Source organism: Equus caballus, chromosome 7 (assembly GCF_041296265.1).
Source record: "Equus caballus isolate H_3958 breed thoroughbred chromosome 7, TB-T2T, whole genome shotgun sequence".
NCBI lineage: Eukaryota > Metazoa > Chordata > Mammalia > Perissodactyla > Equidae > Equus > Equus caballus.
This window is the reverse complement of record NC_091690.1, coordinates 35,071,211-35,096,176: the sequence shown is the minus strand read 5'-3', so window position 1 is coordinate 35,096,176 and position 24,966 is coordinate 35,071,211. Positions and strand designations below refer to the sequence as shown.

Below are 24,966 nucleotides of genomic sequence, written 5' to 3'. Positions count from 1 at the left end.
TACTCAGTTGAATTATCTCCCTTCTTCATGCCACACTTCTCAAACTCCTCAGTGAGGTTTCCCCATGTGAGTAATGACACTTCCACCCAGTTGCACATACGCACACCTGGGAGTCTTTGATATCCAGCCCTTTCGCCATCCTAGTAGATCACTAATTGTCCACCCAAAATAGATCTCAGATGCTTCAGTTTTTCTCCATCTTTACTGCCACAACTCTAATAGCAGTCCCTGTGATCTCGAGCCTGGACTGCTGCCCCCGGCTCCTCCTCAGTGTTCTCACTGCTTCTCTCAACTCTTCTCCCCACAACAGCGAAAATAAATCACTTTCTCCTTTTTTCCTCATGAAGCTGCAGCCCTACTCTTCTTTCTTTATTCCTTGAATAAACATGCCTTTTTCTATATGCCTTTGGACTTTTGCAAACCCTTCTCAACCGCCGTTCCACACTTTACAAATGTTCATCCTTCTTTCTCTTCATGTCGCCATCTTCAGAGCTCTTCTCTGACCACCTTGTCATTTTATATTTTATACCCCAGGACCCTCTTTGGTTTGTTCATAGCACACCTCACACTTTATAATTATTCTTTTACTTGATTACTTGCCTATACATTTGACAAGTGTAGGAACCGTGACTATCCTGTTTGTCATTGTTTTCCCAGCTCCCAGGGCAGTGCCTGGTACCTGGAGGGGCTTAGTGAACAAGTGCTGAGTGAATGAAAGCCTTGAGTCAGTGCCTCTGCTCCTCTGTTGAAATGAGCCAGCAAGAAGAGCAGCCTCGTCCTGCGGGGGTCACCACGCTGTCCAGAGCTGGGTGTGCGTGAGAGAAAGCGCTGCAGAGGGACCGGGGCTGCTGCAGGGTCTCCAGGCTGCTGGCAGAGGAGGCTTTCTGATCCAGCTGTCAGCGTTTTCACTTAGGACCTTAATCTTAACTGTGTAATCACACTGTAAATTGGTTATCTTAAAATATGTGATTTGTGGGGGCGTGGGGAGTGGGCAAGAACATCAACTTCTTTTTACCTTCCTGTATTATTTAAAATTTAGAACAGCTATCCATGATTTTATAATCAAAAAATTAAATAGAAGTTTAAACATGTTTAAAAATAAGAAATAGAATATGGTTGGGAAATAACGATGCTGCATGGTTAGTTTCTGAACGTGGTTTTCAATGGTCCCAAGAAACCTGGCTTCAAGCATGCGATATCTCATTGAGCAGAGTCAGACCGAGTCCGACTGCTTTCTTAATTTGCTCTTTTCTTGCTTTTCTTCCTAATCTGTTTTGTGAATTTTCTGTGCCATGATAGCTTCATTTGCTTTTTGTTTTGATTTGCCTTATTCTGGCTTGTGACATTTATCTCAACTCTTATCCGGCTTAATCTTTCTAGCTCCACATTCCCAGGAGACAGGAAAAGCTCAGCTGTTTCCTGCCAGCTCCCTGGAGCTTTGGTCACTACCTGATGGATTTGTCTACACTTAGGTCAAGGGCCTGCTCGATCTAATCAGCTAGGAGTCATGGGGTCGTGTGGTATGGGACCTGGAAGAGGAAGGCTTAGAGAACTCAGCAAGAAGTGGTAGAACCTTGTTGCTAGTTTCCGTTCTATGGCTTTTCCTTGTTGCCTTCGCCACTACTGTTTAAACTTGAACATTTTATATGAATGTTTTTCATATATGAAGGCTTTTCTTTTTCGTTTCAAAACCGTTCAAAAATGTACTTTCCAAGTCCATGATATTCTCTACATTATTAAAACTGTATTCAATTATTAAGCAGTCAGCCACTAACATCAAGTCTTCTGCACTCCCACACATAGTCAAATGAGAGCAATGCCAGAAATCCCATTTTGAGCAGTGAGTGGCAGATTTTATGAGATAGAATGCCATACTACAAGGAGATTAGTGCACATCTCACTTTGTGCTATGTGAGCCTCTCATTCATTTATTCAACAAATCCTTCAACCTTGTATGAGGTGCTATGTTGGTTCTGGGAGTAAAAAAGATAATAAGACAATCCAAGCAACCAAGATGCTCAGGAGCCAACATGGGATGTTTTAAATCAATAGTCTGCAATCTTTATTTATTTATTTATTTTTTTGCTGAGGAAAATTTGCCCTGAACTAACATCTGTTTCCAGTCTTCCTCCGTTATGTATGTGGGTCGCTGCCACATCATGGCAACTGATGGGTGGTGTAGGTCTGCACCTAGGGACCAAACCTGGGCCACCAAAGTGGAGCACGCTGAACTTAACCACTAGGCCATGGGACTGGCCCTGCAATCATTTTATCCTTTGTAAAACATAATGATGAGTAGCATTCATATCAGGTCATATTTCATGGGGGTATTCAGGGACACTCAACTGTGAGATATAAGTCCTCCCTTCATCTCCCCCTTATGAATGCGTTCCTGTTATAAGAGGAAGTGCTATTTTTATAGATGTGCTCCAGATGGCTAGAGAGCTCACTAGGATTATGACAAGAAGTATCCAAATTACAATGACCTCAAGTACCATCCTACAGATCATGGAAATACTACTCAGGGTTCAGGAATTTTAATTTTTTAAAACTGTGTGGTTGGGGATACTTTGAGCAACACTGTTCTATTGGTTTTTCTTTCATAGCTGAGACCAGGCTGTGATGTTTAACAAAATTTTACCAAAGTTTGCACTATCCAATATCAAATGACAATACATGTTAGTCACCAGCAGCTCCCTATGGGTATTGGTTTTTCGAAATCAGTGCAGTTCTTCATAGTCTTTACTCCAGGGAGGGAGAACAGATGAAGATTTCACGCTTCTTCTGAGCTAGTATGATCTTGCAATGTCCTGGGAGCAAACACTTGTGCAAAAAAGACACACTTTCTACCATGGTTTGCACAAAGGGATCTCCACTACAGATTCTAGATAAAGTCTGATGGTCCGAGGAGTCAGGGGGAACACCACTGGATGGCAGCTATGTGGGGCCGAGCTGTAAGGGACACCTCAGTATCCAGTGGTGCATCATGGATAGCCATGGCCAGAAATAGTACCTGCAGTCCTTAACAGCAGTGGCCATGGGCAGGAATCTCCTGTGCCTGGAGTTGGGGAGGAGGAGGGAAGGATAGAGACAGTCTGGGGCCCAGCAGAGCTGTACAGAGTGGGCAACTGACTCAAGCTGAGTTGTTCAGTATCCTTGCCAAGGAATTCAAAATAGGACTATATTCCAGAGTGGGCTGGCTGCTTTCTAGGGCTAAGGAGATATAAACAGGAGCTCTTGATGATGGCCATTTTTCAAAAGGCAGATGAAGGGGCAGAGAGAGCTCATCTAAAGCCAGAGAAAAGAAAAATGTATATTCACGAAAAGAGAAGATAGGGGGTGTTTGGGTGTTTGTGTTAAAGTTTGTTGCTGTGTTTCTCTAATTGTGCACCATGAGACACCAGAGTGTTCTTAGAATAAATTCTCCCTTTTGTTTAAGCTTGTTTGATTCCTATTAGTGATACTTGGAAACAATAGAATCCTAATTAATATTCACACATTGATTGCAAAACTGCCAGCCAAATGGTGTGATGGAATACAGGTTGATGGCTGTAAGAGGGAAGTTACTGACATCCTGGAAGTGACTTGCTGTGTGAGATTGGACATAATCAGTCATGTGTATGCACATCGGTATGTATTGACCAGGTTTATCAGGCCCCCAAACCTATGTCAGAAAGGGGGAGGAAGAGTGGGGTTTGAAAGACAGCTTATAAACTCACAAGTCAAGACATATGGGATTTTGTTAAGGAAGTAGATTCTCATCTAGAGAAAGAAGGACGGTCCATGGCACTTAGGTCTGGGTTGAGTCTTGGATGGGGAGCACCTGTTGTTCCAGTAGAGTTCCTTGGGGCCTCAGCTAACATCCTGAGGCAGGCAATAGGGCCAGGTTTCTGCCTTTGGTTCTTGCCACAAAATACTGAAAACTTAGTGTTTCCAGGGGCTATAGCACCGTTGCTAAGGTGTCATGAGTGACAGGGAAAAGAATGAGGTAACCAAATATATTCAGATTACGTGTGTGTAGATGTGAGTATGGAAATAATATCATTAAGAAGAACAGCTAACGTCTCCGGAGAATTTCTGACGTTCCAGGCTCTGTAGCAAGCTTTTCAGAGATATTACTTAATTCTTATCACAGTCCTAAAATACTATTATTCTCTCTATTTTATTGATGAAGAAATTGGAGCACAGAGGCCACACATCCACTGAGGGAGGAGTTAGAGTTGAAGCCAGGAAGTTTGCCTCAAAAACTCACTTTTGTGTCTTCCACCCTCACTGTGCTCCTTTCTGCTATACGTGTTTACAAAGTCTCTTAGATCAGGGCCTCAAACGCAAACGCCAAGATATAATGTGAATTAAGTTAAGTTAGTTGTGTCTGGGAGAAAATATGGAGCACTAGAGGCTGTGAGAAACTGGATGACCCCTGACTGTCTGAAAGGCCGGCAGTGTTGAGCTCTGGTGATCACAGCCATGTGGTCGTTCAGGTTCAGTCCTGACAAATCCTTTGATGATTAAAAATACCACAAAGTAGTTTTTAATGTGGGTTCAAAAATATCCACAAATCTACATATTTATGTGAATTCTTCTGGTATTTAATGTTGCATAATTTTTTTAAAAAATCACTGTGCCATGCAGGCCTAACAAAGCACATCTGGTAGCAAAATGTGTAAACAGTATTGACCTCTGTTTTCAGTCACTAAGCTAAAAAACCCCCCAAAAACCAGTGCTTGGGACTTCTCCTTTCTTAGTCATGGAACCCCCAGATTTGTCCTGTGTACAGACCACACTGTGGTGCCCTGGCTCTGTGTCTCGTGAATTTGTAATCTGGGTTTTATTTTCGCCTCAGGCAACATTCCCAGGAAACATGGGCCATTTTCCTTTGCTGAATGGACCTCCTCTTAGCCCTGGCTGGCTGGGTCCTCCATTCAGCCCAGTGGCTCAGCAGTTTCTCCCCCATCCCTCTTGCAAATCCTACCACAATCTGTGCCTTTGGAGCCCCTTGGCGTACCACAGCAGGCCTTAAGGCATGCCCACTGACCTTTAACTCAGTGTCCACCCCGTACACGCACAAAGGTGGCTTTAGGAAAGCTATCCTTGAGGTCTCCTTTTGCTGCCTGTGCTTTACCAACATGGTCACCACGAGAAACCTCTACCTCAGACTCACAGAGGACATGTGTGAGGGGACCGCCTTCCAAAGTCCCGGTCAGGGAATAGGGCAAGATTTCCCTCTGCCAAGCTGTCAAATTCCCACTCCCAGAGCCCAACAGGGGCAAATGAGATGTTTGTTCTGTCCCCTGCCCACTTTGACTTTCTCCTAGAGCTAAATAGTGGAGGGCATTTATTTTTCCTTCCTCTGAATCACACACATAGTTCTACAATGAGTCGACCTGGACATCACAGTCTTGTGGGGCATTCACTCTATACCATGAAAGAATTTTCTCTGAGTTCCCCAGTTCTAGTTGTTGACTCATTAAAGGAAAAGCTAAAGAGAGTTGCAAATCCCTTTTCTTTTTTTTCCAAAACAATTATCTGGCTTCCAAGGCTATTGTCTTTTCTGTAATCTGATTTTGAATGTCAATCTTTGAATATTATCTTCTGACATTTTTTAACTCTCCTTGTGAAACAAATCTCAGTTCACCCTCGGACAATGAAGCTGGCTGCTGCAGGGGCCACAAGTAAAAAGTAAAATAAATTTTATTCTTTTTTTATACTTTTCCACCATCTCAGAAGCCTCAGGACCTGTGTGCAGGACCTTGGTTGCTAGGCCAATAACTCTGTACCTTAGCCCCTATTAAGAAAGCTAAGCTTGAGCCTAGGATGTCACCTCCAAGCCTTATGTATTCTCCCCCATTACAGTGAAATGTTTCTTAACAGTGAGAGATTATCAGAGCTCTTCTTCAAAAATCTAAATTTCAGTAATGATGTTTTACTGTGCAAATCATCAGCCAGCACCTTCTCCAGTGCTGTGTTATGCGGCCCCCTTTCCTCTGCCTATGTAACCATTTCTCTAACCTCAATAACTAGGCAAAGAATTTTTTTTTTATTGAGTTAATGATAGGTTACAATCTTGTGAAATTTCAGTTGTACATTAATGTTTGTCATTCGTGTTGTAGGTGCACCACTTGACCCTTTGTGCCCACCCCACCTTTCCCCTGGTATCCACTAAACTGTTCTTAGTCCATAATTTTAAATTCCTCATATGAGTGGAGTCATACAGAGATTATCCTTCTCTAACTGGCTTATTTCACTTAACATAATTCCCTCAAGGTCCATCCATGTTATTGCAAATGGAATGATTTTGTTCTGTTTTACAGCTGAGTAGTATTCCATTGTATATATGTACCACATCTTCTTTATCCATTCGTCTGTTGATGGGCACTTAGGTTGCTTCCATGTCTTGGCTATTGTAAATAATGCTGCAATGAACATTGGGGTGCATAGGACTTTTGGGATTGCTGACTTCAAGCTCTTTGGATAAATACCCAGTAGTAGGATGGGTGGATCGTATGGTAGTTCTATTTTTAATTTTTTGAGGAATCTCCATACTATTTTCCATAGTGGCTGCACCAGTTTGCATTCCCACCAGCAGTGTATGAGAGTTCCTTTTTCTCCACAACCTCTCCAACGTTTGTTACTATTAGTTTTATATATTTTTGTCATTCTAATGGGTGTAAGGTGATATCTTAGTGTAGTTTTGATTTGCATTTCCCTGATGATCAGCGATGATGAGCATCTTTTCATGTGCCTATTGGCCATCAGTATATCTTCTTTGGAGAAATGTCTGTTCATGTCTCCAGCCCATTTTTTGATTAGGTTGTTTGATGTTTTGTTGTTGAGTTGCGAGAGTTCTTTATATATTAAGGATATTAAGCCTTTGTCAGATATATGACTTGCAAATATTTTTTCCCAGTTAGTGGGTTGTTTTTTTGTTTCAGTCCTGTTTTCATTTGCCTTGAAGAAGCTCTTTAGTCTGATGAAGTCCCATTTGTTTATTCTTTCTATTGTTTCCCTTCTCTGAGAAGGCATGGTGTCTGAAAAGATCCTTTTAATACTGATGTCAAAGAGTGTACTGCCTACGTTTTCTTCCAGAAGCCTTATGGTTTCAGGTCTCACCTTTAGGTCTTTGATCCATTTTGAGTTTATTTTGGTGAATGGTGAAAAAGAATGGTCAATTTTCATTCTTTTACATGTGGCTTCCCAGTTTTCCCAGCACCATTTGTTGAAAAGACTTTCTTTCCTCCATTGTATGCCCTCAGCTCCTTCGTCAAAGATAAGCTGTCCATAGATGTGTGGTTTTATTTCTGGGCTTTCAATTCTGTTCCATTGACCTGTGCACCTGTTTTTGTACCAGTATCATGCTGTTTTGATTACTGTAGCTTTGTAGTATGTTTTGAAGTCAGGGATTGTGATGCCTCCCGTTTTGTTCTTTTTTCTCAGGATTGCTTTAGAAATTCGGGGTCTTTTGTTGCCCCATATGAATTTTAGGATTCTTTGTTCTAATTCTGTAAAGAATGTCATTGGGATTCTGATTGGGATGACGTTGAATCTGTAGATTGCTTTAGGTAGAACGGACATTTTAACTATGTTTATTCTTCCAATCCATGTACATGGAATGTCTTTCCATCTCCTTATGTCGTCATCCAATTCTCTCAGAAAGGCCTTGTAATTTTCATTATATAAATCCTTCACTTCCTTAGTTAAATTTACTCCAAGGTATTTTATTCTTTTTGTTGTGATTGTGAATGGTATTGTGTTCTTGAGTTCTTTTACTATTAGTTCATTATTGGAGTATGGAAATGCTACTGATTTATGCAAATTGATTTTATACCCTGCAACTTTGCTGTAGCTGTTGATTACTTCTAAGAGTTTTCCAATGGATTCTTTGCGGTTTTCTATATATAAGATCATGTCGTCTGCAAACAGTGAGAGTTTCACTTCTTCCCTCCCTATTTGGATTCCTTTTATTCCTTTCTCTTGCCTGATTGCTCTGGCCAGGACCTCCAGTACTATGTTAAATAAGAGTGGTGATAGAGGGCATCCTTGTCTCGTTCCTGTTTTCAGGGGGATGGCGTTCAGTTTTTGCCCATTGAGTATGATGTTGGCTATGGGTTTGTCATATATGGCCTTTATTATGTTGAGGTAGTTTCCTTCTATGCCCATTTTGTTCAGAGTTTTTATCATAAATGACTGTTGGATCTTGTCAAATGCCTTCTCTGCATCTATTGAGGTGATCATGTGGTGTTTATTCCTCAGTTTGTTGATGTGGTGTATCACGTTGATTGGTTTGCAGATGTTGAACCATCCCTGTGTCCCTGGTATGAATCCCACCTGATCATGATGTATGATCCTTTTGATGAATTGCTGAATTCTGATTGCCAAGATTTTGTTTAGATTTTTTGCATCTATGTTCATCAGTGATATTGGCCTGTAGTTCTCTTTTTTCATGGTGTCCTTGTCTGGTTTTGGTATCAGTGTGATGTTGGCCTCATAGAATGTGTTAGGAAGTGTTCCATCTTCCCTAATTTTTTGGAATAGCTTGAAAAGGATAGGTATTAAATCCTCTCTGAAAGTTTGGTAGAGTTCCCCAGGAAAGCCATCTGGTCCTGGGGTTTTATTCTTTGGGATGTTTTTGATGGCTGTTTCCATCTCTTTCCTTGTGATTGGTCTGTTCAAATTGTCTGCCTCTTCTTGAGTGAGCTTTGGGAGATTGTAGGAGTCCAAGAATTTATACATTTCCTCTAGGTTATCCATTCTGTTAGCATATAGTTTTTTGTAGTATTCTCTTATAATCTATTGTATTTCTGCAGAGTCTGTTGTTATTTCTCCTCGCTCATTTCTGATTTTGTTTATTTGAGCTTTCTCCCCTTTTTTCTTTGTAAGACTGGCTAGTGGTTTGTCAATTTTATTTATCTTCTCAAAAAACCAGCTCTTTGTTTCATTGATCCTTTCTACTGCCTTTTTCATTTGAATAGTATTTATTTCTGCTCTGATTTTTATTATTTCCCTCCTTCTTCTGACTTTGGGCTTTATTTGTTTTTTTTTCTCTAGTTCAGTTAGGTGTACTTTAAGGTTGCTTATTTGGGATTTTTCTTGTCTGTTAAGATGTGCCTGTATTGTAATGAATTTTCCTCTTAATACAGCTTTTGCTGCATCCCATATGAGTTGGTATGGCATGCTATCATTTTCATTTGTTTCCAGGTATTTTTTGATTTCTTCTTTAATTTCTTCAATGATCCATTGCTTGTTCAGTAGTGTGTTGTTTAGTCTCCACATCTTTGTGCCTTTCTCAGCTTTTTTCTTGTAATTAATTTCTAGCCTTATAGCACTATGATTGGAGAAGATGCTTGTTATTATTTCAATTTTTTTTAAATTTGTAGAGGCTTGCCTTGTTTCCCAACATATGGTCTATCCTTGAGAATGTTCCATGTGCACTTGAGAAGAATGTGTAGTCAGCTCTTTTAGGGTGAAGTGATCTATATATGTCTATTAAGTCCAATTGTTTTAGTTTTTCATTCAGCTCCACTATTTGCTTGTTGATTTTCTGTCTGGATGATCTGTCCATTGATGTGAGTGGGGTGTTGAGGTCCCCTACTATTATTGTGTTGTTTTTAACATCTTCCTTTAGGTCTGTTAATAGTTGCTTTATGAATCTTGGTGCTCCTGTGTTGGGTGCATAGATATTTATAAGCGTTATTTCTTCTTGATGAAGTGTCCCTTTGATCATTATATATTGTCCCTCTGTGTCTCTCTTTACCTGTCTTATTTTGAAATCCACTTGGTCTGATATAAGAATTAGGCAAAGAATTTTTTTTCTCTGTCTGATAGGCGGTCAGAAATTAAACACGTTAATCTCTGCTACTGTGTATAAGGCCAAATATTATTCCAGGGCTATTAAACGGTTGTCAACAGCTGCTCTGAAATCACAGACAGTGTCTAATCCAGGTCTCAGAGGCTCCGCCTCACTCCTGGCTGCCTCACTGCCCCTCTGAACACCTTCAACACGTCAATGGCTTGATCCAGGAGCAATTCAAACAACTCCTCTCCAGGTTCTGTGTCTGTGCTTCTTGGAAACCCCTCTTTAGAGGGCTTCTCTTGTAAGTTTATTTGAGAGTAAAGAGGATTTGCATTATATTCACTTCCATGCCAGTTAAATGCGGTAGTTGATGCTCCATGTTAGTTTTCACTCCATCAGAACCTTTGTTCAATTGGATCTTGGGTACTTCCTGGAATTCTGTGGCTATGGCTTTCAATATACTAATTATACTCATAAGCATCTGATGAACATTTTCTTGTAGTAGACAGTATTCTAAACTACATGCATCATCACATTTCATTGTCACAAAATCCTTTGAGGTTAGTATAATTATTTTTTAAAATTATTAGTCTGAGTATGTACTATAACTGTTTCTCTTATCAGGAAAGGAAGGCAGAAGTTAACCAACTTGGGCATCATCACATCATTAGTAAGAGGCAGATCTGGGATTTGAAGCCAGGTGATCTGAAGTGCCATGCTCAACTGATAAGATGCTGCTGTCATGTTCAGGGCTCAGTGGAGGAAAAGTGGGAGGGCCACACTTCTACTGCCCCATTTGTTTATTCCTAGTAATACCACAATAAAGGGTTGTGTGGATGTTTACAGAGTTTGAGAATGATTCAATTAATAAGAGAAACAAAAATTTTAAACTATACACAAAATATGCCTATTCCCGTGGTTCAAGGGATGTAAAACGAACACAAAACAAAAGAAAATGTATGACGGGTGCTGTCCTCATGGGCACAACACAGTTTCTGCCTAGGGTTGTCTGTCCTCAAGTTCATGCCTCTGTCTTAAATCCTCCATAGTGTAAATCAACACTATCCTTTAGAAAAGGTACCCTCAGGTGCCCTGCTTCCTGCTTTCAGGAATAGACTCATTTTCTCCCCACTAGTGTGTATTCTGACATATAAAAGTCCACAGACCATTTCCCCCAAAGTGAATTATTCAAGCAGGCATAGAGATTGTATTTAAGGAAAAGATGCTCTATAATCTAGAGGAGAACAATAGGAACAATCTGTGGTCCAAAGGTCTTCACCACTGGCATACCATTCAAAAGGGGTTTGGGTGTTTGCGCCCACCAAACAGTCCTGGATGGTGTTGCTAGGTCAAACCCCCTCCCCTTTAAGATCACTCATCAGCATGAGGTATATATATCCTCCTCAATCTTCTTGGTCACTCAACAGGAAAATAATGGTATGCATACACCTGAATACACACACACACACACACACACAAGCTTACCACTCTCCAAAAAATTGATTCTCAGCGACAACACAGTCAGTTTAGATCATAATTAGGAAGGGAAACATTTCTCTAAATATCTGCACAAACTTATGCCAACTGTAAGAACAGCATTTCACCTTATTGTGCAGAATGATCGAAAGCCCTGCTTTTTTTATTCTCCTTCCAAACCGTGTTCAGTGGCCTCAGAGGTACAGAAAAATGGGGCCATGGATCCTATCTTTTCCAAGCAATAGAGTCTCTGGTGCTTGATTGCCAACCAATGGCTGCACAAAGACCTGCCTGAAATTCTGAAACTGTCATTTTTCAAACCCCATTTTAAGGCTGGATATTCACTATTCTCTTTGAAAGAAGGGAGGCAGCAAGATGGCTCATCATTCTCACATTGCAAATCAGAAAGATAGGTATAGGACCTGCTCTTCCAGGTACTTAAAAATTTGTGACTCAACAGCACAATGGTTATCAAACCATCTTACCTTTGTTATGCAACCAAAACCTTCAAAGACAGCTGCCTCAAATTTGTGGAACTTGGCTGTCCAAAGAGTAAGCCATTTTGAATCTTAAATAGTCTTGTGACCTAGGATAGAACATGTTTGTAATAACAAGAGCAATTTGTGGTCCAAAAGTCCTCCCCTTTAGCTGCCAGGCAAGCAGAGGAGAAGAAGCCATCATTAAGTTAACCCTTGCTGCACCCTGGTTTCAGTGGGAAGAGGCATATTATCCATTAGAGAAAAAAGGCCGTGTCAAGCAGAAAAGGTCAGGAAAGTACAGTCAGGGAGGCAAAAAAGAGGTTGCAATATTATGAAGTGAGGCCCCAGGAGAGGGAGCAGACAGAAGATGCTATTACAGAGACCATAACCACAGCACTTAAGAATTGTGCCCCTTTGTGATCAGTCATCCTCTGACTTGGACACCGTATTTCAATCACTCATTGTGGGAAGAGCTGAAGAGTTGGATTTTTGTCTTTTCCAAGATAGGGAGACATGACAGAACTCAGGGTCAGGCCTTTGAGAAAGCAAAAGGGGAGAGGAAGAATTGACTCAGCATTCAAAATTCTGGAAACTATGCCTGACTCTGGGCTTGGTCTGGGAATAGAATCATTTCTAACAATCCCGAACCAACACTTTTATGCCTTCTTCTGGAAGAAAACTAATTGTGCCTAGGAGTTTGGCATCTAGAGCCACACTTGGAGATTCCCAGAAAATTCCAAAGAGAGGGGAGGTCTGGAGATGGGGGGCGAGATACAAGGAGAGCATCTCCAGAACACATCAGTAGAGTTCCTGTTAGGGATCTACTCAATCCTTTGGATATTTCTTCAGTCTGGTTACTCTGGGTTGAAGAGCTCCAGATCTCACCCTGTTTCAGTGAATCAGAGCTCAGTTAATTTTCTTGCTGCTCACTCATCTGAGAGAAACCAGTCTGTTCTGAACTGGAGTCCCTGACTTCAAAGGCCATTCTAGAAGACACTGCTCTTGATCTTCCTGCCCACTTGAACACACAAGACAAATCTAAGACTTAGTGACAGTTAACCTTTAGCAGATTACTCCTGCAGCTACCTCTACTCCTTGCCATGCCAGAGCCTCAGTGCAGCCCCTGGCCTGTTGCTCTCTTTGGACGGGTGAACTCTGAGCGTAATCTCTGCTGGCTGAAATACCTGACACCTACTCTGGCTAGGAGGTCTCTGTGGCTCCTGAGAATCCCAAACACCAAAATCTTCCATTATCTTACCTCTGTTATATCCTTGTGCTTTGGCATTGGGGAGCACACATGACAGAGCATTCAGTTCACTTTTGCTTGGGGAAATAGAAATAATGAATCCCACAGAGTTATGTTGCACAGTGGTGGGTCCACCTTTTCCCAGTATAACTTTATAACAAATTTGTGTGAACCTAAGGTCAGTCTTATTACACTCATGAGTGTTACACATGGGTTTTCTTGGGTGGGTGACAATGGGCAGAAGTTACAGCTAGGGGGAAGTATAACTTCCAGTCTCTCTTCTCCAGCCTGACCTGTCAACGTCCCAGCAGTGGGTGGTAGGAAGGGCATGTGATGAGCATCTCCTGTGACTGCAGTCATGGAAATTGGTCAAGAACTGCTTTTGAGGATGGCTTGCAGGAGCCTCCCATCCTATATTCATCACTTCTAAATGTGGTGGGCTACTCTCAGAGCTAGGGACTAGAAGGCAGTAGCTGGGGTGATGGAACCCGGGCTTCAGGGAATGGCCTCCAGGCAAAGCCCTCTTCCCCTTGGAAACTGAGATTCTGGTGACTCAGTCTAGGAAAAGCCTCGGGAGAGGGGGCAAGGAGAAACTTTAGGAGGAGTCCTTGTGAAGAAGTTAGTTGTTGTTATTCCTGGCCTTCCCATAACTGATCTCCTTTTCAACTATGTTAAATGTGTTAAGCTCCTAAGCTGGGCATGTGGTAGGAGTTTAACTAAAGAAAAGTGGCGACTTGGAATCTGTATATGACCCCAAATTCATATTCCTTGTTTCTCTCACTTGTCAGAGATGATCCCTGACCTGATAACTGAGAGGACATGGATCAAAATCTCCCTCTGCTTTTACGTTGTGGTGAAATTTTAATTCAGCACTGTTTCTTATGCATAAAATAAAGACATTGGGCTATATTTCTTCTAGGCCCAACTGTTTTGTATTACCCATTTGTAAAATGGTACCTTCAAGCCTGTCCAAAGCTAGAAAGTTTGGAGGGCAGTGAAAGGAGGGTAAATGAGGCTAGGTCAGAGGCTGATTTGGGTTGGGGATGGGGAGGAGGGGGAGGTCAAGGGTTTCTGAGGTGAGATCTAGGCACACTGGGCGATGTTCTGAGGTTGATCCAGGCTGCTAGAGGGACCTTGGGTCTGAGGCAGGGCTAAGTGTCAGGAGAACTAGTTGGCCTGACCCCGTTTTCCCTGCAGGCCTGGGATTGAGGCAGGTTAGACGTTGTGGAGAAGAAACTGTCTTGGAGAAGAAATGGGACTGCACTCCCATCACACACTCCTTTCTCCTGCCTGTACGGAGGGTCTGCTGGAACCCCATAATAAAGGAAGTGTCTGTCTTCTCACCGACTCACCCGGGACCAGATGGTTCCACCCTCAGGTCTCCTCACTGCTGAGCAGGGCCGGGGTAGTGCTTGTTTGAGGTCGGCAGAAGTAGCTGAAGAGGGTATTGCTGAATGCAGGAAACTTTCTCTGGGGGAATTTTTGCGTTTATCTTATTTTCCCTTGCATCCCATGCCCTTGCACTGTCCTCCCGCAGGGGCAAAGTAAACACAACTTTGGGTAGACTACAAAGGAGCCTAATTTGGCCTCAAATCCATTACCTTGCTCTCCTTCTGTAGAGAGAGGGGATGGGTAAATGCTGTGCCTCTGGGCGGAACAGGAGCAGGACAGGACAGAACAGGGTGTCCTCCAACCCTGACTAGGAAAGACCAGCAAGGAATGGAAGGGCCTTGGATAGAAGCCAGATGTGGGGGAGGCAGTGCAGGCTCTGGTCCCCAGGAGAGGCCTCAGGGAGGGCTGGGAACCTTTCTCAGGGCTCAGCTATGTTGGTAGGGAGGAAAGAGCCGGTTGGCCAGTACATCCCCCTCTACCTGTAGGAGGGATAGGTGGTCCAGGTGTCCAAGTCCTGTCTGTGGCCCACACTAAGGTCCTGGGGTGAGAAGGGTAGAGAAGCTAAGCAGCTAGCTGAGGCTTCTGCCTGAGTTGAAGGCAGGCACGGGGTTAGCCTTTTGAAAGAGGTTTATCTGGGGAGCAGCTCCTGAATCTCCTGACGGTTCTGGGCCTCACCTTCTAGGAGCGACAGTGAGGGACAGTGGTGAGGGTGCAAATTCCACAGTAAAAAAGCAGAATATCATATACATCATGTCAACTACGATAGCATTTATTAATGTGAACTTGTGATAAAGGAAATAATATTGTATGGACATATGGCAAAATATTCACATTGTGTTTTCACATTCAGAGGCACAAAGGGAATTTTATTTATTTCTTAAAGAGTTTGGCATATTTCCAAAATTTCTGTTATCTGAGAGTAACATTTAAGTTGCCTGAACAAACACAGGAGAAAGACTCAGGGTGCATGGGGCTTGGGGTTTATGCCCAGATTTTCATCACTGCTTGCCCAGGTCATGGTGCAGGATCATCTTCCCAGGCAGAACAAGGTGTTCTTTGCTTGGAAGCACAAGCTTGGTACTCTTAGCTCAGACCCTCAGGGACTTATTTCCATGGATTGCTGCCTGTCTCGCACGTTCCAAATGCGGGACTCACCAAGATGGTCCCTGTGGGGATTACTTCCTGACCATGGCATGTAAGTCTTAGACCCCAGCCAGGCTTGTGGGACGGCCCCCCTCCACTAGTTTCAGTGGAGTTTGCTGGTGAATGTTGTCTCTGCCAGGCAGAGGAGATTCTTCTTCTTCTTTTTTTTTTTTTTTACTGAAGACAGCCTTTTTCTTACCTGTTCTCCCTATTTTCCCATTGTCATCTGTGATTCGGGGTAGAGCCCAACCCAGAGCTCCAGCCCGGGGACTCTTCCCCAGGTTGAAAGAGAAGGAGACAGTATGGTGTCCTGGAAAGATAATGGCCCACTGACTCAGACAGATGTGCACCCTGTTCTCTGGGGAAAACTACTCCAACTCTGAGCACCCCTGGTCTTCAACTTAAGATGAGATCAATTATTTATAACCTATGAAGTTGTTCAGAGAATTTGAAGAGATCAAGTGTGTAACAACCCAAAGAATGTTTGACACCAACTAGGATCTTAATATCTGTTCCCTCTCCTTTGCCATTACCCATGTGTGTTACTAAGTCCTAACAACTGTATCAGATATACCTCTGATAGTCCTCTTTTCACTTATGAGGTCACAGAGGCACAGAGAGGTTCAGTGACTTGTTTAAGATCACTCAGAAGGTAGGTAGCACACTTGGGCTTCCATCCCAGGTGTGCAGGGAGTACCCTCCTAGTGAAGGTTATGTGATGGATCATACTAGGGTGAGCATATGTTTGGCTCTGGGAATGAGCAGTCTCAGATAAATGGGCCCCACATTCACTCTCTCCCCATGACAGGGGAATCTGCCATTACCATTGCCTGTCTTCTGTGTCGTGACTACTGACTGCAGGGTTAAGGCCAGGAATTTCATCCTGCAAGCTTTCAAGAAGGGGCTGTCAGTAGAAAGGCACCATTCCCTTGTGCCTCTCAGGATAAACCACACCAACCATGCCATTCCTTTTCCATCAGACGTCTTTGGTTACCTGGTATGTGCAAGGCATCATTCGGTGCTGAAGAGAAAGCAGTGAACACAACACATGAAACTCTTGCACTCCTGGAGCTTTCGTTCTTGTGAGAGGAGAGAGACAAAATAAACATAAATACGGAAAAGCTATGGAATGACAAATCGGGTTAAGTCCTCGGGAGAAAAGTCAGACAGGGAAGGGGCATGAGCAGTGCAGTCAGGGAGTTTTGCACACAGATATAAATATATTGGGAGAAGCTTCCAGATAGGATACCACTTAGTGGAGGCAAGAGAGATGGCACGAATATATGTCACCATCTGGAGGAAGTAAGGTCAAGGCGGGGAACTGTGGGAAACTCATTTCCAGCCCTCTCTACCTCCCCTCCAGTCACCCTTTCTAGTGTCTAATCCAAATATTTCTTCCTCTTTTTCCCCATAACACCCAGTGTAAGTCTGTCCCACTGTAATAATTTATGATCTTTGTCTCCCTCGAAAAAATTAATAACTGAGCCTTGAGGGAAACTGAGATCAGCTTCACTTCCTCACCTGTTTTTCCTGGGCTGTCCCATCCATCCTTCAGAGGGATGCTACACTGGGCAGTCAGATCATCTCTGGAGTCTTAGGTTCTGATCCTGGTGACTTACTGTGTGAGGGATGTAGTACCACTGGAGGTCATGCTGAGGCAAGTGCCTGGGATGGTTATGGTACTTGAAAAGGACTGAGCAACTCACTCACAAGTACTCAGTGACCCCAGCTTTGTTATATCTGAAAGACATCTGAAATACAACCGAAGTGAAGAGGTAGCAGGGAGAGCTTCTACACCAATGTTAATTCTTATCTTATGATAGATCTCATAAAATGAAATGAGTGTTTGGGTGGCTTGAATTCTAAGAAGCTGGAGGAATGCAAACACAGACAGGGTGTACCCTCTTCTGGGAATGTTGTAGAGAGGATTCAGTTGGTTTGATCTGAAATTTATGATTCTGTGATTCTAGTGAGATGCCTGAGGGCAGGTGATAGGAATAAATAAAGCTGGAACATCCCACCAGGACCTTCTCAAGAATGGGCTCCAGGATGTTCCGGCTGCTTCTGCTGGGCATATTCACAGCGCTCTTCATGGACGAGGGTAAGGCCTGCGAGGGAGGCGATGATAGGTGGGGAGAAAACATATGGGGAGGAGGGGAGGCTGTTGCTAAACTTGACTCTTGGGACTGCTGTAAAATGGTTCAAGGAGAATTTTTCTTCTCTTCACAGGCAACAGAGTCCTGACATCGAAATGTATGGTGTAGTTGGTTTGCAGTTCTGGGATAAATAATGCCATTATGAGAGGGGATATTCTTGATTTCTTTACACGCTGTCTCTCTGCCCTCCCTCACTCTTCTCGCTCACGGCTGTAGTGTCTCCTGTCTGCCCCCAGGCTTGGGTGAAGTCGCGGGGCGGGGCTGGGGGGGGTCCTTGACTCCTTGAAGGGTCATAGCTATCACCCATTCAAGGAGTAAGGACTCCTAGCAGAAGCTGGGAGGTATGGCAACTTCCTTCTTGTGAGGACTGTGCCACTCAAGTATAAATACTTACAGGTGGGGGCAGCCTTCTGCAGCAGAATCACTTTCCCTAGAGCTCTGCTTTGAAGTTTTCCTTTTTTTCTTTAGGGATTCGATATTGCCATAAATGTGATCTCTATGATGGATACAAATGCCTCAGTTCCATGGGACGTTGCTGGAAGTTTAATGTATTGAATTATGAAAGGGTTTGTACCACAGATCACTTTTACTTTAATGATCGCCTTACAGGTAAGTGGGGGTCAGAGAAAGACATGGAATATTACCAGTGGTACCCACAGTCCCAGGCTTATGGTGTGGGGGGAGACTGGGACCACGGGAGAGGGTGGGGAAAGCGGGATTCTCCATACACAGATGTGGGGTGGAGGCTGTGTGGGAGGCAGATGGCTTTTGCCTGGTCCTGTCTAGAGAGACATAGATGAGATGCAGACACAGCCTTGGGGCTCATTCCAGCCTACAGAAAAATGAGGAGGGTCTGGAAAGAAGTCATTGTTAGGAAGATGGTGCGATTAAGCAAGGTGATCACCTTTCTTTTCTTTTCCTCTTTAGGGAGATATTTCTATCGTTATTCAACTCTATCTTGTAGGGCTTGTGAAGAGGGAATGGTCCGGCTATTCCATGACTTAGTGAGAGAAACGTATTGCTGTAATTCGGGAGACAGGTGTAATGATGGCGACAGCAGTATGGATCTTATACATCCATATCGAAGCAGACCGAAGGAGGACAATCCAGAATCTACTTAAGATTTTAAACCGTCTCTCCCAGTAACCTTTGCCCTTCTGCTACCAATGGCAACATCATCTCACACTTTCTCAGACCTAAGCCCAACTCTCTGTTCCAGCAGATCTACCTATGGAAGCTCTTTCTCTTCCGCATCAGTGCTTCTAATAACAGGAAAGTGTAAAGCCATAGGCCACAAAAACCCCATCACTGCTTTCTGGTTGGATTTGCCTGTCTTTGCTACCTAATACCTATTGGCAATCTTTACCTGCCCTTACGTTCTGATGCTAAACCTGGGCTAAAGTCAGAGTTGTAAAGTTTCTGGAAAGGGGGCAAAGTATTTTTCTGGTAGAGCTTCTGAGAGAAGATCAGGAGAAAGCAGACTAGATAGAAGTAGGAACAACACATCACAGGAGATTTTTAGGAGAAATATTTGGGAGGAGAGTAGACGAAGTATTTGATGGACAGTAGAAAAGGCTCGTGTTAAGTAGGGGCTTGAGAAAGTTAATGTGAAATTAGAAAACTCTAACTTCTGTGAAAGGAATAGTCAATGTACTAGACCTCAGAGTCTTAGTGCCTTCCACCATTTTGGGAAACTGTACCAATCACAGCTACTCCTGACCACATAACCTTAGCTCACCACGTTTCTAATCATCTTATCTTGTTCTCATGGCTAAGGCCAAGTAAATCAGGATAGACACTTGGCTGAGTGTTGGCCAATTAATCTCCTTGCATATAAGAAATACTCTACCACCTAGTCCTCAAAAATATTTATATATTACCTTGCCTTCAATGCACTCTTTGATAGAAAGCTGAATGTTTTTCATCTATTGGCCCAGCTCTGCAACAGATAATGTCAAGGAGAGATAAGAGTTTCAGATCTTCACTGTAGTTTTTCTAACAAAAATAATAAGCTCTGAAATGGCAAAACTTAATCCCCAAATTATTCTTCACTCACTTTAGGTTAAATTTTTTTTTGTCATATTAACCTTCGTATGTGTTAGAATCTAGACACTATTGTATTTGGTTTTTAGTTATATAATTAAATACACATATATAATATTATACTAGGTTTAGTAGTATTCCTTCTAATATCCAGGCTTATGATTGCTTATTACTTTCTGCTGTATTATAGTTGCATAAATAGAACAAAATATTTTAATATACAAATTAATTTTAAATATTTGCAATATATGTGAGCTGGGATAGCCTCCAAATTGTATCATGTTAGGACGGATATTATACTTTAGTAGCTTGAGAAGTAGAAAATATGGTAGATTCTTCCATTCAGGGTTGATTTGTCCATAATTAGTTTATATGGATAGCATGGAGATGCTAGCACGGTCCAATAATGAAATGATTCGTGGGTGAATTACTGCTCTGTGTTAGTGCTTAGAATGGTCCCAAGCAAGAAACTAAGAGGAAAGCTTCAGACTAGAGAAGAGACGCAATGTGGATGGTGAAGAAGTTAACTGGTAGCAGAAAGAGTAGCAGCTAGACACTGAGTGATACAGATGAATGGAGACTGACTTGTAGAGACTGACTCACAATCTTGTAGCTAAGCTTGAAGTGAAGATTCATGAACCACTGTGGCGAAACCCCCAGAGTTTCATCATATCCAGTCTGGCCCTCTAGGTCCAATCTTCTCTAGCCTGTCCCATTATGTTTTCTGTCTTGGATTGCCATGAGATTCTGACTCCTACATTGCCCCATGTTACAATACCCCATCACTCCTAATTTTCTTGGTCCAATTGAAGTACGTCTCTGTTCTTTACATTTTAATAAGAAAACCAAATGGGAAGTAGAGGAAACAATGAGGGAGGCCAGACCCTGAACAAGTGCAGTAATTCTAGATTCAGGTCCAGAATACTGTTCCAGGGTAAGGAATCCTTGCTTAGGGGTGAACCTAGACTGGCAAAATTGATCAAAGGAGGAAAACCAACTGTATGGAACTATAAACATGTAGGATTATTAATATTAGGAAAAAAGGATTTCTTTTGCATAAGTGCAAAATCCTAGAAATCCAGTAGAAATGTGTTCATTATTGACAAAATATCAGAAAACCACATCTCAAAACTTTTGTTCTGTTTGCAAATTTTGTACAAGTCATGGTTGGATGGAATATCAGGTGGCTGGCTCCATAATCTCAGTGTACTCTCTCTGGAGGCATTATATGATCTGGGGCTTACTATTTGACCTCATGTTTTTTATGGACTGGCCTCTAAAACAACTGCTGAATGTTTCAAAATGTGCCTTGTGTGTATTCCACACATATGTGTGGATTGCCTGATTTATGCTGTATTGGTGCTGCTAATGGTGACAAAGAAAAACTGGATAAACAAAAATTAATTGTATTCTTTTACGATTTCAGTATATGTTTAGTTGTAGTTCTATTGCAGACTCATTGGGGCAGACTGCTCACTGGCCCTCAGACAGAGGAAACAGCCCCCAGGAAGGACACTGTGAACCACGACTGGGAAGAGGCTGTGAGTCAGGAAGCTGCAGCTGCCTGCCTTAGGGTTCTTGGGTTGGCTTTAAAGCTTTGCTTAAGACTTTTAAAGTAGGACTGCGGTCTTTCAGTTGGGAACAAATTGGAGGGAGCTGTGTAATTTATGAACCTCCACAAATTATCTTATAAAAAAGGCAGAACAATGAGGATTACAAAAGGAAAGTGCCATAGAAAAAATCGGGTCCACTAGGGTGGCCTCAGCCCTTGAGGATCTCAGAAATATAGAAATATGCCACTAGAATTCCTTCCGTAAAAATAGAGCTCCGTCCTGAGGAAGAAAGCAACCATTGGTAGAGATGAAATTGAGCAGAGTAGAAAGACTAAGGGTACAGGAGAAAGTTCAAATATTGGTTGGGGAGGGGAGAAGCGGTAGGAAATCTTGGAAATCACTACAGAGGTTGCTATATAGAGATGAAAAACATTTTTAGCTACTTCTGTTTCAGTACCTTCAAGAGATGGAGCTAGGAAAGCTCTCCTGGTCCACTTCCATTCCCAACACAGGAATCTCCTTAAGCACTGGAAGAACACTTTTTTTTTCTTTTTGAGGAAGATTAGCCCTGAGCTAACTGCTGCCGATCCTCCTCTTTTTGCTGAGGAAGACTGGCCCTGAACTAACATCCATGCCCATCTTCCTCTACTTTATATGTGGGATGCCTACCACAGCATGGCGTGCCAAGCGGTGCCGTGTCCACACCCGGGATCCGAACTGGTGAACCCTGGGCTGCTGAGAAGAGGAACGTGCGACCTTAACCGCTGCACCGCTGGGCCGGCCCCAAAAGAACACATTTAATTTAAACATGTATGACATAAGAGGACTGCAGATGAACCCATATGCTAATGTTGTAGGAAAAGTGAACTGAATACCATACTGATAGAAAATGAAAGAATACCACAAAAATATGGCTTCAAAATAGATAGAAACTCAATGTGACATTTTAAAGGGAACTAAAAGAAATGAGAGAAATGATAGAAACTATGAAAAAGCAGCATAGATCAAAATAAAAACCATTCAGCTTGCTTTTTTCCTTCCTTCTCTAAGAATTTAGTCTAAAAGCCATTTTGGCTGAGTGAGGTAGGTCTCCATGAAGGAGGTTACTGGGTATAGGCCCAGCATAGGGTATTGGAAGCCCAAGTGAGGTGAAGACAACATCCACGCACCTTGGTGCAGATTGTCAGAGTCTGACTATGGTGAGGAAGGTGTCTGTGCAGAGTGAGGTAGTGGTAGAAGTGGATGAGCATGGGTTGATGATGACTGAGTGGACTGAGGAGGGTGACACACGGTCTAGTGTTGGTTTTAGAGTCGAAGCAGTGTGAGGAGGGCAACTTATGTGGAGGAAAGCAGTGGCAGCTTGATGAGAAGTATTGGAATTCAAATGGGGTGAGTGGTGACCCAGAAAAGAATTCGAAGACTGTGATGTGAAGAGGGTGTTTGCACGTGGGAATAGCAATGGCAGTGGCCTGAAGTGGGATGTTGGACCCCAAGTGGGGCAAGTTGGTGGCAATGGGAATTTGGTTATGTACGGAGGGGACTGAAAAAATAAGAAATGTATTGAGTATAATAGGAGCCCAAATTCTAATTATTGTGGAAGGGACTTATAAATATGAAAAGAGGAAAACCTAGAATGAATTCTAGATGCAAGTGTGTGTCTGTGTGTGTGTGTGTGAGAGAGAGAGAGAGAAAAAAAAACACACATATATTCTCTAGCTTTGATCATGGAGAGGACCTCGAAACATTGGTACCCCAACAACAATGTACATACCTAGTACTCAGATTTTGGTTTCTAAATATCTTTTCCCACTAAGAAGAAGTAGGGCTTCTTGAAGGGAAAGCACAAAATGAGCTTGGAACATTTGATTGTGGCAGAAATAAGGAAATATTCAAAGAATGATGGAGAATGTTGAAAGGACACAGAATGAAGCTTGAAAAGACTCTCACTGGTCAAATCTGAACATGAAAATTTGTGTGATAGTAACAAATTATAATTCATTGAACAAATAGGAATCATGAGTTTGCACTTATATAATCAAATAAATAGAAAGAAGAGCAAGATTTTCCTTACAGTAGAATGCCAACTAATAAACACAAAGATAATGTTGGGATTGGAAAATCACCATCTGGCAACAATAATGATAAGAATTAATTCAGGGCCTGGCCCCATGGCCCAGTGGTTAAGTTTGCATGGTCAGCTTCAGTGGCCCAGGGTTTCCCTGGTTTGGATCCTGGGTGCGGACCTGGTACCACTCATCAAGCCATGCTGAGGCAGTGTCCCACATACCACAACTAGGAGGACCCACAACTAAAATATACAACCATGTACTGGGGGGCTTTGGGGAGAAGGGAAAAAAATAAAAAATAAATTAATTCAGTTGAGAAACACTAATGGATGCTAAAACTAGTTGGTGAATGTGGAAAAACAATGGGATACTAACATAGTCTCAAAGACCCTCCCCAGCAACAGTTATTAGTTACAAAGGAAAAATGAATAACTTATAGAAGAGAAATCACTTTAATAGCCATCTGTTAACATCACTAGTAATGAAATGAAAGAAAGTCATGTACCACTTGCATTGAAAAAAGACAGCATCACTTCTGTGATAGCTTTGCCAAAGATTCATAACCTGAATCTATCTAATCATGAGTAAACATCAGGCAGACCTAATTTGAGGGACATTCTACAAAACAGTAGCATATAATTGTTAAAAGTGTGAAGGCCATGAAAATAAAGAAAAGACTTTAAAACTATTTCAGAGTAGAGGAGACTAAAAGACACGGCAAATGAATGCAATATTATGAGCCTGGATTGAATTCTTTTGCTATAATGGACATTATGGGGAAATTGACAAAACTTGTATGGGGGTCTGTGATTTCATGACAGTCATGTATCAATGCAAATTTCCTGATTGTAATGGTTGTACTGTGGTTATGTGGGAAAATGTCCTCGTTTTTAGGACACACACTAAAGAATTCAGAGATTGGCAACTAGACTTTGGGTGGTGAACACAATATAGTCTACGAAGAAGTCAAAATATAGTGATGTACACCTAAAGTTTATATGATGCTATAATCCTATGTTACCTCAATAAAAAAATTAATTAAATAAATAAAAATTCAGCGATAATGAGGCATCATGTCATCAACTTACTCTCAAATGGTTCAGAGGAAAGTATTCTCTGTAATATTAAAAAAACAGGCTTAAACCAAACTAAGATCGATCTAAATTATACAATTTAGCCTAGAGTTTGGTTGCATTATGCACAATTTGAGAAAAGAAAAAAATATAAAGAGAAGCTTAGAAGTGAGATGGCTAGAAAACAAAAATTTTATGATGAGAGATGTTCAAGAAAGACTTGTAAAAAAAATTTGAAAAATGAATATTGGACTTTTGGCTTCTGGTTAGGATGTGGAGAGTTGTTAGAAAAAATGTGTCCCATTGTAATAACTAGAAAAATAAAGTGATAAAAAAATCAAGTACGTTTAAGTGATATCGGAGATTTGTGGATTCAAACTAAAAAGAAACTCAATTCCAGAAAGAAATGAGCCCTTCTGAAGTGAGCAGAGATCAATAGAAACTTTATTCCCTGGAGACACCTGACAAGCTTCATGGTGACTAGAGGAACAGGCTTGGCATAGACAGAGTGACTTTGTTTGAAAAGGAAAAACCTAGCATAATTTTTCA

At 42.0% G+C, this 24,966-nt stretch overlaps 1 protein-coding gene across 9 annotated transcripts in view; it reads left to right on the top strand.

Annotated features, from left to right (window-relative positions):
- Positions 1-22,307, top strand: part of LOC111774245 (prostate and testis expressed protein 13-like) — a 32,316-nt gene extending 10,009 nt beyond the window's left edge. For 4 of the 9 annotated variants that reach the window (XR_011440551.1, XR_011440549.1, XR_011440550.1 and 1 more), the window contains 4 exons: positions 658-17,627; positions 17,756-17,779; positions 18,151-18,291; positions 18,610-22,307. Coding sequence is in view for 4 of the 9 variants with exons in the window: in XM_070272937.1 (XP_070129038.1) it covers positions 17,564-17,627; positions 17,756-17,779; positions 18,151-18,291; positions 18,610-18,803 (423 nt within the window). In the remaining 5 variants the exon portion in view is untranslated. Of the gene's footprint in view, positions 1-657; positions 17,628-17,755; positions 17,780-18,150; positions 18,292-18,609 lie in introns of those variants that run through there. The other 5 variants (XR_011440548.1, XM_070272936.1, XM_070272937.1 and 2 more) reach the window with 5 other exon arrangements.
- Positions 22,308-24,966: the final 2,659 nt, after the last annotated feature.